This window comes from Zingiber officinale, chromosome 10A (genome assembly GCF_018446385.1).
Source record: "Zingiber officinale cultivar Zhangliang chromosome 10A, Zo_v1.1, whole genome shotgun sequence".
In the NCBI taxonomy this organism is placed as follows: Eukaryota; Viridiplantae; Streptophyta; class Magnoliopsida; order Zingiberales; family Zingiberaceae; genus Zingiber; species Zingiber officinale.
In genome coordinates, this window is record NC_056004.1 from 4,700,865 (window position 1) to 4,713,566 (window position 12,702).

At 39.3% G+C, this 12,702-nt stretch overlaps 1 protein-coding gene across 2 annotated transcripts; it reads right to left on the reverse strand.

Annotated features, from left to right (window-relative positions):
* Positions 1-448: 448 nt before the first annotated feature.
* Positions 449-6,118, reverse strand: LOC122027380 (bZIP transcription factor 23-like). 2 transcript variants are annotated; one of them, XM_042586331.1, is made up of 5 exons: positions 5,975-6,118; positions 4,666-5,713; positions 3,339-3,410; positions 2,746-2,775; positions 449-1,179 (listed from the first exon to the last, which is right to left on the reverse strand). In XM_042586331.1, exons 2-5 carry the CDS (start codon positions 5,680-5,682, stop codon positions 1,105-1,107), a joined length of 1,194 nt encoding a protein of 397 aa, XP_042442265.1. In that variant the 5' UTR covers positions 5,683-5,713; positions 5,975-6,118; the 3' UTR covers positions 449-1,104. The 2 variants fall into 2 exon arrangements, with proteins under 2 accessions (XP_042442265.1, XP_042442264.1); XM_042586330.1 differs by having other exon boundaries at positions 449-1,182.
* Between the last annotated feature and the right edge of the window lie 6,584 nt (positions 6,119-12,702).

Consider the following 12,702-nt stretch of genomic DNA (forward strand, 5'->3'; position numbering starts at 1 on the left):
GGTCGAAAGCTCCCGCCGATCGCCGACGACCGCAAACTCCGACAAAGGTGCGGCGACCGTCGATAGAAGTCGTAGGATATTTTTATCATTTTATAATAATACGAATTATATTCCTTATAAAAAATAATGGATACCAAACAAAAGAATATAGTCACTCTTATAATCAAAGATTACATACATTATATTAACAAACGTAATAATGTAATCAAGATTACATTATAAATTTAATTACATTACAAACTCGATTATATTACACACAATCAAACATAGCCGAATATGAATGGAACTGACATTTAAGCAATATTTTCTTAGAAAGATAGGTGGGGAAACAAACTAGTACATAAATAAGAATGGCTAGTGCATATATTCACGGCCGCAAAAATTATCCAGCGGAAATTAGGTAGCATTTACACTCACTGGAAATGAGAAACAGGCAAGAAGAGGAAGATAACATGAAATCACAAGGATCCGTAGAAATTTATTCATAACAGTGGAGTACAAATACAAAGTACGTAACAAGCCAAAGCAAATACAAGTTAGATAAAAGCATAAAGGTTTTAAGAACAATGACTGGCACAGTATGGCTGTTTGTCAAATGCTAACACATAAAGCCACATGGTCACGTATCCAAAAACCACTAGAAGGGAAAAAGTTTGAGTTCCTGGGAGTGGACAAACTGCAAACTCGATCTGGCGGCATTCTAGAAGACGAGCGTTATTAATCTTATCCAATCATATGCATCTTTCCTAGATGCTTAGGCCGCATAAACAAGAAACTTTAACACTTGCATCCAACAAGTATATAAAAACTGGAAAACCCATCTCATCTTTAGCTGCCAGTTTCTAGCATGTGATCCTTAAAACGTGATCTTTGCATGTAAGGAAGGCCATAATGAGCATGGAAATAACCAATCCTACGTGAGTAGGAAAAAAGCCCTCTAAATGGAGAATACAAGATCACCAGGAGAACAGAAACAGCTGAGCATCTACTTCTACAAGATAATTATCTGTAGCCTACATCAAGTGATCCAACTCGTACAAATATACAAAATTACCCGGCTAGTGAAAACATGACAGAAAACACTAGCATTTTTCATGCTTTTCTCTACCATGGACCTGTTTGTGTCCTCCTTAAGCAAAGCCTTTTTGGTTTATTTTGCTGATTGATAATCTGCAGGATCTGCTACGAGCAAATAAGCTTTATTAAGTATATTTGTCTTTGGAAATAATTTAAAGTGGGAACATAGAATCGGCATAACTCTAACAAAGAATTCATAATACAACATAAGCAAACTCCAAGCATACATATAGTGAAAACAGATGGCCAAACCTAGATTTAAGCTTTGTTGATAGAATGGAAGATGGAATGTGATTTTCAAAATTGCATATCGATCACACACCGAGTGTGATTCTCAGAATCTGACAGTCAAGATTGACAAGTGCATTGAGTGATTGTGAGTCCGAAAAGATAAGAGGTGTTAACAAGGGATATGCAGGATGACTTGAAACCTAAGAAATTGAAGGTTTCTATGACTGTTTTTTGCAAGTATTCTAATGCAGATAACATAAAAACTATGCTCTGAACATGGAGCCAAAAGGCGATTCGCTCGCCGTGCCTCCGCCAACCCGTCCCCAACACGTTATTATGCTTTGAACATGGTATTATGGATAATGGATTACCATATTAAAATTTCTAAAGTTGTCCGGTTCATCTGATCAGGAAAGCAATGTGCCAACTTGCATGTTGTAGAGAAGAAAGAAGTATTTAAAAAAGTCTTCCAAAAGGTATTAATAAATTTGAATCTTAAATAAATTAACACTTTCCTAAGTGCAAGTTGGAGTTAGTCATAAAATCAACTAAGAACAAGGACTCTGAACTAGTTGCAAGAAACAATGAGTAATGGACCAGAGGCAAGGTTCACATTTTTTCAGAATAGTGGAAAATTGTGAGGTTCAAGCTTACAAAGGATGTCCACTTCAGATGGAAAATCAAAGTTTCACCTATAATGTTGCAGATTGAGGACATCCTATGCAGACCATATCCATGAAACAATTGCAGCATTCTAGATAGCAAATTTGGAGAATGACCTATAAGGAAAAAATGGACCACTGTTTATCATAGATCGTCAACAATTCTAGTGAGAAGACTCATCAAGCTTCAGTAGTAGACTCAATTTCCATATCTCCAAATAGTGGAACTTTAGTATGTACCTAAGCAAACTTTGAATCTTCTTCCCAAAAATCTTCACCAAGAATTTAGCAAACATTTGACGGCAGCCGTGTGAGGTTATTGTTAAATCTTTTTGTTGCAAGCATAGATGGATAAAATAGAAGGGTTACATTTGTGGCATACCCAATCATTATATAGTCTTAACATCACCGGTACAACTATAGTAGTGTTAGATGATATTTTTTCCTGCTCTTCTTTTAATTTTAAGGGCAAGGCTCAAATGATTACAGTGCAAGAAATCACAAATAGGCAGCTCATAATCAACAAAGCAAAAAATAAAAAATAAAAATAATTCCAACAGAAAAGACTAAAAAAAATACCAAATGAGAACTCTGACAAAAATTAGTAAAGTAGCAAAGAATGTCTCACTACTACAATGTGCCAAAATGGAAAAATCAAAAACCCATAAATTAAGCATCCCAGAGGGGTGGCATAACATAAAGTTCTGCACAAAGAATAGACACGACAAGACCTTTAAAGAGAGACAAGAAAAAAAAATCGAAGGAGAAAAGTTACCTGATTCTTCTGCATCTCCATCATCTCAGTCTGAAAAAAACAACAATGTCACAAAGGATATAAGGGTCATATTTAACAACAAAGTTTTGAATTTTCATACTAATTCATAAACATGCAAATGACAATAATATGGCTGATAAATGACAGTGTGCCTACATGTTAGCCCTAGTAGAACTTCACAAGATGTGATGCAATAGAAATGCTAAATTATATGCTAAATAAGCACATCTGATAAGAGTTAAAAAAAAATGATGATGTTACAATTGGAAGCATCAGGATCAATATGACAATTTACACAACTATCACCACAAAATTCTCTATCATTTAATAGAATGAAAAAGCAATAATGACATCACCTTACTAAAATTTCATATCTGGATTCTTCGAGGAAAATATATCAAATAGATATTTAATTTGATCACCAAATTGTAAACTCAATAACTGAGATATAGTCAAATGGGTTTCTAAAGTTCCAAGCATAAGAAACAAGGATAGAACGTAAAGAACAGGAGAAATATAAGAGATAATTCTCGCAACACACAGGAGAAATCCAAGCACATTTATTATAATTTATGCAGTTCAATTAGGTGCACCTGTTTTTTAAGCAATTCTTCGTTTTGTTCTTTGAGGTTTACTACTTCAGCTTCCAATTCCAAAGTATAAGCCTATAAACATATAAAATTAACAATAAAAAATTACAACATATAAAAGAAAATCCAACATAAAACTACTCAACACGTACATAAGATCAACTGGAAAGAGTACATACATGTATTTTTTTTTATCCATTTAAGATGGAAATATAACAGAAGTACATCAGAATAGAACTATAGTTTACAGTGGGAGGCTACATGGGATAACTTTTTTGATTATGCTTAAAAGTAATATCAGCTTAGACATTGTATACGACAATTCAATTTTAGTCATAGGTGTGAAAAACTATGAAGCACAAGTTCTTCAAAGTTAGCTCATTTTAAATTGCACGAATGTTGAATAAATACTTTAGTACACTCAGAATATGCATTGCATTCCTCCTCAAATCATCTTGTTCAATTGGCTATTAACACATCCAGTAGTCAAATATAATATTACTTATTCTGTTATGTTGATTATCAAATTGATCTTACACTTCTAAATTATGATGACAACACAAAACCTTTAGCTAAATGCATTTCAGAAGTGCTATTTAATTAATTTTATTTACTTAACATAAAGTCACTAACTGTACTTTGTATCCCTGTTACTCTATATTATTTTGCAAAGTATGTGATCTTGTATATGTCACCCATTTTTTTTCAAAAATATTGATGTTCCTACAGTGTGATTCAGTAACAACAGAGAAAACTATAGCATAGGATCTCTAGAAGTTGTGTACATGGTTCATAGCTTAAAGATGAAATTATCAATATCTTAAAGACTTTGCTTTCCAACAATTCAGTTACTCATAAATTTTGCATTTTGTTTTAGGGTCAAAATATTTTTTGTTACTCTTTAATTTACATTTTATGCAGTCTCAAAAGGCTTGACAACTGGTGATAATGGAATTGATGGTTTGACTAGAATACATAACCCGATGATATTACTAATGAAATTAAAGTCCACCAAATGAAATAATTGATCAAGCGAGATAATATCTCTTAAATGTTTTTTAAGTCATAACTACAATGCAAATCATTTAATGTTTTGCTGAATGTCGTTATTCATGATGGAAACTCAGTTCCAAATCCTAATACTCGAAATTGTAGTTCAACATCTTAACTATCATTTCGTGGTCATGGTTCATTAGTATTCCAATATTATCATAATTCTCTCAAACTAATTAATAAAAATTAGTTGAGAGGGCAATACCCTTCTAACTGAATATGAATGCCATTGGATTTAAAAAATCAACAGTCCTACAAAACAGAAGAGTAAGGTCACCTGCTTTCGGGCACGTGATCTCGCAGCTGATTCCCTGTTCTTGATCATCCTCCTCTGCCTCCTTTCCATAACCTTCTCGATGGCTCCACTAGACTTCCTCCCCCTAACTCCACCACTGAGCACATATGGAACAGGTGATACAGATGAAAGATCCCCATTGCCTTTGCCAATTCCGTCAGATGAAAGAGGATGCACTGGTGATCCTGACGCCTTCATGACTCCTGCGGTGCCAAGGCCAACCACTCCCGCCATCATTCCGTTGTTCAACCCAGCCTGGCCAAAACCAACAAGTCCTCCACTTGCTATTCCCTGCGGATTCCCTAAGTCCACGCCATTTCCCAATGGCATGGTAGGCACATAAGGTCTAGCCGCAGTGATCTTCATCCCCAAATTGGCAGCTGCACCTTGAGGAATTGGAGCCATTATCTTCCCATCACTTCGGCTAGGACCTTGATTGAATTCCAGAGCAAGCGAAGAGGACACTCTGGTACCCGACAGATCACCAAAAACTAAGTTGCTACTGTTAGTATTGTTGTCTGCCGGCCTCTGCGGCGCCTGCGACGAAGCCAATTCCTCCCGCACCACCCCAGCACGCACCAAGAACTCCTCAAGCGTCATCTCCCAAAGCGTGGGTTCCAGCGCGACGTCCACTCCGCCTAACCATGCCCCCTGGCCGGACGACGAGGAAGGTCCGACGAGATCCCGCCAGACCTCGTCTACAGTCCTCTGACTAAGCGTTCGGGGCAAGGTCAGCGATCCCTGCCGCTGGAGTCCGGTCCCAGCTCCGCCACATGAATCACCGAGTGCCGAAGCCACGGCGTAGCTCTCCTCCGCCGTCCAAATGTTCTTAAGCAGCTCGTCCATGTTCATCGAACCGAAGTCCTTCCCGATCCCCCCGAGCGTGCTCTGAAACTCGCCGAACGTCAACGAGTAGATCGAGCCCTGCCGCGTCAGAGGCGTCGTCGACGACGACGGCAGCGCCTCCCCACCGGTTCCTCCCATGCCCTTAAAATCCATCCCTCCTCAGCTCCTACAATCTCCCACAATTCTAATCACACCAACAACAACAACATCACAAAAAAAATTAGATTTCATGGACAAAAACCTCGACAAATCAACCAAACCCCCAAATCATCCCACAGCCAGCCGCGACGACACTCGCTGCCCTTAATTTTTCCAGATTTAGCATCTTAAAAAGGACCTTAGCAAATCGCACTTGCCAAATATAGCAATACAAATTCAAAAGTTTTTATAAACTCCCAAGAACTGCGTCAGAAAGGGAGATAAAAAGCGAGGAGACGAGAGAGACCTGTTTTGTTTTTGTATACAGCAGCGAAAGAGGGTGTAACTCCGCCCGTCGCTCGCCGCTCCGTAGCTTGTGAATTGTGTGATCCGCCGCGTGGAGAATGGCCAGGTGTCGTAACGCAGCGGTTAGCGTACTGCGTCCATATAAAAGGGCGAGAGAATAGGGAGACGCATCTGCCCAAATTATGGTCTCGCGCGACGTGGCGCGATACGGATGCGTGAGCGACGTCTGATGGCGACACCTGCCCAATCGCGAGTCGCCACATTCTGCTATCCCTCCCGTCCATTCCGCACCCAAGACAAGGTCCATGATTTGCACGCGAATTTTTAAATTGCACGGGATGATGCACCAGCTGACGGATGCGGATCCGGTGCGAGGAGCCCACGGTAGAGCGGATATCTGACCTGTCTCTCGCCCTCAGATTTCGATCCAGCGGGTAAATAAGTGATTGTAAGAAAGAAGTTGCTAGAGAAATCTTGACCTGATTTGACCGACGGTTTTGGGAGACAGGTTTAATTTTGAGTATTTTGAATGGCAAGCAATCCATATTTTATGGAAGCACTACTTTAGTTGGTGGCTAATGAGGCGTGACGTCACGATGTGATTTTTTTTTGAAGACTTGTATACTATCAGATGAGTGTTTTGTTGGTCGAGAATTGTATGATTGAATTAAAAAAAATTCAATGAACACACAATTTGAGTTTTAATTAACTTTCTTTGTTTCATCCACCACACGCTATGATTTTTGAAATAAATATTGTAAATTGAAATCACAGTTTTTTGCTTTAGGAAACGACCAAGGTCTCTGTTCTATTAGTATTGTGTATTTAGTGATTCAATATAACAATATAATACAGTTCACTGGATATATAGCAGGCTTAATTATCACTTTAAAAGCCCATGTGGAAAGGTCACAGCTTTACTTTTGTCTTAATTGTCGATGGAGCTTCTCCATCTCTTCTATTGCGTGCTATGATTCTGTTAATGATCATTAATTCTAATTCAAATAAAGTTTCATAAGATATTATTGACTAATATAAGTGAAATCCTAGTTCGTAAGATAAAGATGATTTTCACAAGTGATACAGGATAATTAATGAAGGTCTTGTGGCTGAAAATGTCAAAAGTTTTTTCATGATAATAATCCAAGTCAGGCAGACTCCCTACTTTCAACTTCCGGATACTGACTGTCGACTCTCGAATACTGGCTATTGACTACAGACTCTTGACCCTTAGATATCGACTCCTGACTACTAGCTATCGACTACCAACTCTCGACTCCCGAATACTGACTCTCGGCTACCAGCTGCCAACTCCCAGATACTTACTCTCGGCTACCAGCTACCAACTACTGACTCCAGACTCTCGGCTACCGACTCCCGGCTCACTCTCGTCTCACGAGATTCAACTCCTAACCCTTTACTTGGTTTTCGGACAAACCATCATTCATGGGGGGCGTGGACCATACAACCATTATTGCGAAAACGACAAAAAAATACAGTCATTTACTTCAAAATAAATGGATGATAAATGATCATTTATTTATGAGAACATAGACCACACACTTTTACTAGTGTAGATCACTTCGTCTTCACACTTTAGCGAGACTCCTCCCATTTGCTTAACTATAGCTTCTTGACTTGTAAGTTAATTTTCAAACTACCCTCAATATTCTGGTCTCAAACTATGGATAATTATTCTCTTTATCTTAGTTTCTCCAATAGGAGTTGTTGGATCTAACTATGAAATTTCGCAACATATCAGCTTCACCTTGTGGAAGTATTGGGCAATCGTCTTGTTGTTGGTGCAGTTAGCACTAATGGTCAAACTCAGGTTTTGATGAACAATAAATGGCTTGAAATTAGATGTTATGTTCGTCTAACCTTTTTACTGAATATGTAGGAATTGACGAGTCTAGAGGAATTGACACCAGGCTAAAGTCCAGATGTACGATTTTGGCAAGAGGTCTAGCTAGGTCTATAGTGTGGGTGCAATCGACCTAGTTTTGATCGGGTACGATCATAAATTTTGATGTGTGTGTCAAAGAGTTTAAGTTAGGTTTCATATTAGTTTGATATGTGTTTGAGTCATGTAGGATTTGATGGTTAACTTGGTGCGGCCAAGTTTGGGAAGCTCGTCCTAGACCTCGGGTCCTTAAAACAATAAAGGATGGTATGGAAGACATCCGAGGGACCGCCGGATGAGGAGCAATTGAGTGGAGCCGAGGGAAGCAGACTTCAAGGCAACGCGAAGGATGCATGGAAAGGAGCCATGGGCACGAAGGTCGAGGAAGAGGGCTTCAAAGGACGACTCCAGAGAGATAACAAAAGTATTCTGTTCGCTTAGCCAACAACGACTAGTCAATTGGTACTATTACCAGTCGATTAGTAAGGGGTCGTTGGTGATCGTTGGCAGAATCCTTAATTATACTCAGTAGCCGTTGGCTACATCCAACGGTAGCACCAATCGACTGATGAGTTTGTCAATCGACTGATGCGCAGAAAATGAGTTGATGTGTGATTAACTCTTTCTACTCTATTTATAGGGAGCTTAGGGCATTGAAGAAGGTTACTGTTTTACTTGATATACTCCTAGTCTTTGTTTCCAAGCTTCCAAAGCTTACACTCTTCTTCCTACACCTAATTCCCAATCTTGAAAAGAAGAAGAGTTTCTTTATAGGAGGTTTTTGCAACATCGAGAAGGAGCTCATTTAGCTGGAGCTTGCTAAGGACTAATTCACCGAAGGATTGAGGGTTCGTCCACCTCAAGGATAAGCTCTAGAGTAGGAGCAAGCAATCTTCGAACCATGCACGCAAAAGGAAATGTGTTAGAGTTTGATTGATTTCATTGCCTTCATTATTTTTATTGTTATTCCGCTTGTGCATCTAACGATTTGAGAAGAAGCAAATAATTTGGGGTGACCTAGTTATTTAACCCCCCTTTTAGTCGGCCACCGATCTTCAACAAGTGATATTAGAGTGAGGTCGCCTTTATACGGACTAATCGCCAAGAAAAGCATCGCCATCAAAATGACCGATTCAAACATCCATCCACCCAAATTCGAAAGAGAATTCCCTTGGTAGAAAAAGAAGATAGAGGTATTTTTTTTGAAACCGATTTTGATATAATGTCAATCATGGAAAGTGGTTTTGAGATACCTAGGAATGAAAACAATGAGATAATCCATAAAACAAGATGGACTAAGAAGCAAAGGGAAGAGCACGTAGCAAACTCAAGAGCAATGCATCACTTCCTAAGTGTTCTTCTCCAACAAGAAGTAACCTAGATTGGAAACTACATGACTGCCAAGGATTTGTTGGAAAAGTTAGTAGAGTTTCATGAAGCCATATCAAAAGTAAAATTAGGGTCTTCTCCAAACTCAACTCAACAACATCAAACTTAAAAAAGGAGAAAATGTATATTCACTTCATACTAAAATTAAAGAAATATTGAGTGGACTAACAACTGTAGATAAGAAACTCTCCAACCGTGACATTATGATGAAAGCTATCAATGCTTTCCTAAGAACCACAACTTGGAGCTCAATCGTAGATTCATTCTACATTTCAAAAGACTTAAAGAAATCTTTTCTAGATGAATTCTTTTCAACAATGGAGCTTCACAAAACTAGAATTGAAGGGTTAGAAGGAGAAGCTCATAGATCAAGGGGAATAACCTTCATAGCAAACAAAGAGAAGGGTAAGAAGAAGAAGTCCTCATCCTCACCATCTTCCGACTCCGAGGAGTCAAGCACCTTAATGGATAGCGATCAAGAGGCGTATATAGTAAGAAAAATGAGAAAAGTATTTAAGAATTTTTTTACTAACAAATCTCATGCTAGAAAAAGTTCAAGAATCAAGAGTCGAACTAGGAGGGCCATTTGCTATAATTACCAAGAAGAAGGACATATGAGGAATCAATATCCTCTTTTGAAGAAGGAGGAAGAAAAGAAGAAAACAAAAGCAAAAGGGAAGAAGGTAAAAAATCTAAAGGTAACATGGGATGATCCATCATCATCGTAAGAAGAAGAACACCAAATCTCCCATTTTTCCTTAATAGGAGTCGATAACTTAGCCTCCACTTCATCCGAAAGAGAAGAGAAAAGGAGCTCAAGTAAAGAAGAAGGGAGTGTTGGGATTCAATCAAAGTCTCACATTGAAAATATTTGAGAAAATCATGGGTTTAAAAGGATGTAGGATATCTCCATTAGCATGAGCCCTTTTGCGAAGAGCCCAAGAGCAAAGCTATGAGGGCCTAGGCCCAAAGTGGACAATATCATATCATTGTGGATATATGTAAATATCCTTTGGGCACAATCAAGGTTCTAAAATTCGCTAGGCGCAAGTCGGACGGCAGACCAGCGCCTAGCACCTAGGCCGCCTAGGCGGCGACTAGGCACTGCTAAGCGAATTCCTCGGTATCCCTTGTTTTATGTGGACTATGGACAATGTCATATGCAAATCTAAATGTTGTCTTAAATAATTTCATAGTAATGGAGATCTAACTATGTATGCTGAAATAAATGCATACTTTCCAATACCAAAAAATGAAAAACTATAAAAGAAAACTAACAGTTTTGTGCAATGGGAATATACTAGACTCAGTAAATACGAGTAAAAAAATAGTTGAACAGTAGAACATGCAGTAAGTTATCATAATCATGTAATAAACAGTAGAACATATATCCAACTCGAATTTTAAAATCTTGCTATAAGCTGAAACAATTTTAGTGGTGGAAAACCTTAGAAAATAATAGCAATAGTTCAATTCAAGATTACATCATTGTGAACTAGTAACCACTAAGTAAAATATAATTGTTGAATAACATAAATCATGTCTTAACAAAATGAGTTCAAAATTACACAACTAATAATATCTCATAGACTCATATTTATTCTACTTCTTCTTCTCCATAATTTTCAATAACTTGTTCTTCATCGGACACAAACTCAATATCATTATTGTGATTCTCCTTTTCTTCTTTGGATGCAAAATTATCTTCATGAAGTTCTCTCACTCTAGAGCTTCTTCGGGGTTGTAGATTTTCATCTGCTCCACTTGCTTCATCAACTATTTGCCAAGTGAGCCCGTAACCTAGTTCAACTTCATCATCTTCCCCGCCATCCACAATCCAACCTTGTGCATTTGAAGCATCTTTTGTAAGAAGGACATCGACATTCCTTTCTTTTTCTCTTTTTTGTTTGTTCAACAATCTAGCATTAAATTGGACAAATACTGTTGGTGCGGTTAGCACTAACGGTCTAATTCAGATTTTGATAAATGACAAATTAGGTTTAGTTTTGTTATTATCTAACACTTTGATTGAGTATGCAGGAGAAATCCAGACAGGTCGACGGATTGATCGGATGTCTGGTACGAAACCCAGCTAGGTCAACGGGCCGACCGGATAGCTGGCACGAAGTCCAAACGGGTCGACGGGCCGACCGGACGTTTGGCACGAAGCCCAGCTAGGTCGACAGGCTGACCGGATAGATGGTACGAAGTCCAGACGGGTCGAAGGGCTGACCGGACGTCTGGCAGGTGGGTGAAGGTAAGTCACTGGAGTTGAGTGACTGTGAGGACGCATTCCCGGGAAGGGAACTTAGGCGCCGATCCGACTTAGAGCCATTTCGGAACTCTAAGTCGAGATCTTGACTAGATTTCAGTCTCGGTGAGACGGAATCTAATTACTATTCTTTTTTCTGTTCTAACTCTGTTTTGCAGGAAACTAACATTTTTATGCAGGGTTAGAACTGACCGGGATCGGTCGACCGAACCTCTGGATCGGTCGACCGAACCCCCAAGCAGCGGCAGGTCAAAGCTCGAGCGGATGGACCGGGTTCGACCAGGGGATCGGTCGACCGGACCTTGGATGATCATCGACTGGAGTGGACCGAGATGATCGGATCAGAGAAGACCGATCGGTCGACCGAACCTTGGATAGGATTTGACCAAAGCGGAGCGGAGCGAGAGGAGCGGAGCGAGCGGATCAGATGAGGTGGAGATCATCTGATCGGTCGACCGAACCGGGGTTCGGTCGATCGATGCGCTTCGGGTCAAAGCTGATCGCGAGGATCGAGGATCTGCATCAGTCTCACAGTTGCTATAAAAGGGACCTCGGGGAGCAGCCTTATTTAATTAATTCGAACAGAACACCTGTGCTCTTGTACGCTGCTCCGAACGCATCAATTACGCCCAGCTGTTCCGACAACTGACAACTTGTTCTCTTCATCCTTTTTGTATTGTCAGTATTTTATTTCACTATTCAGCACTTGTAATTTAGAATTGTAATAGATTTTCGGATTGATAGTGATTGCCCATAGAAAATGGTCAACAACCACGGGCCTTGGAGTAGGAGTCGACCTAGGCTCCGAATCAAGTAAAAATCTTGGTGTCTTTGTCCTTTTTGATTTTTGTTGTTTTAATTTCCGCTGCGTACTATACGAAAATTTGTAAATCGCTATTCACCCCTCCTCTAGCGAACACATCGATCCAACAAGTGGTATCAGAGCAGGTACCGCTCTGACTTGGTGCAACCACCAGTCAGACAAGGGGGTGACATTTCTTTCCAATTTTTTTTCTCTCTTCCGGATTTTCAGTTTTTTCGCATAATTCCAAACTGGTATTATTACCTTTTTGGAAAGTTTTTCGTTGCAATTAAATCCAAATTGGTGCAACACCAATTTGGTTCTTTTTATTCTTAAATCTTCCCGCACTACTAATCCAAGACC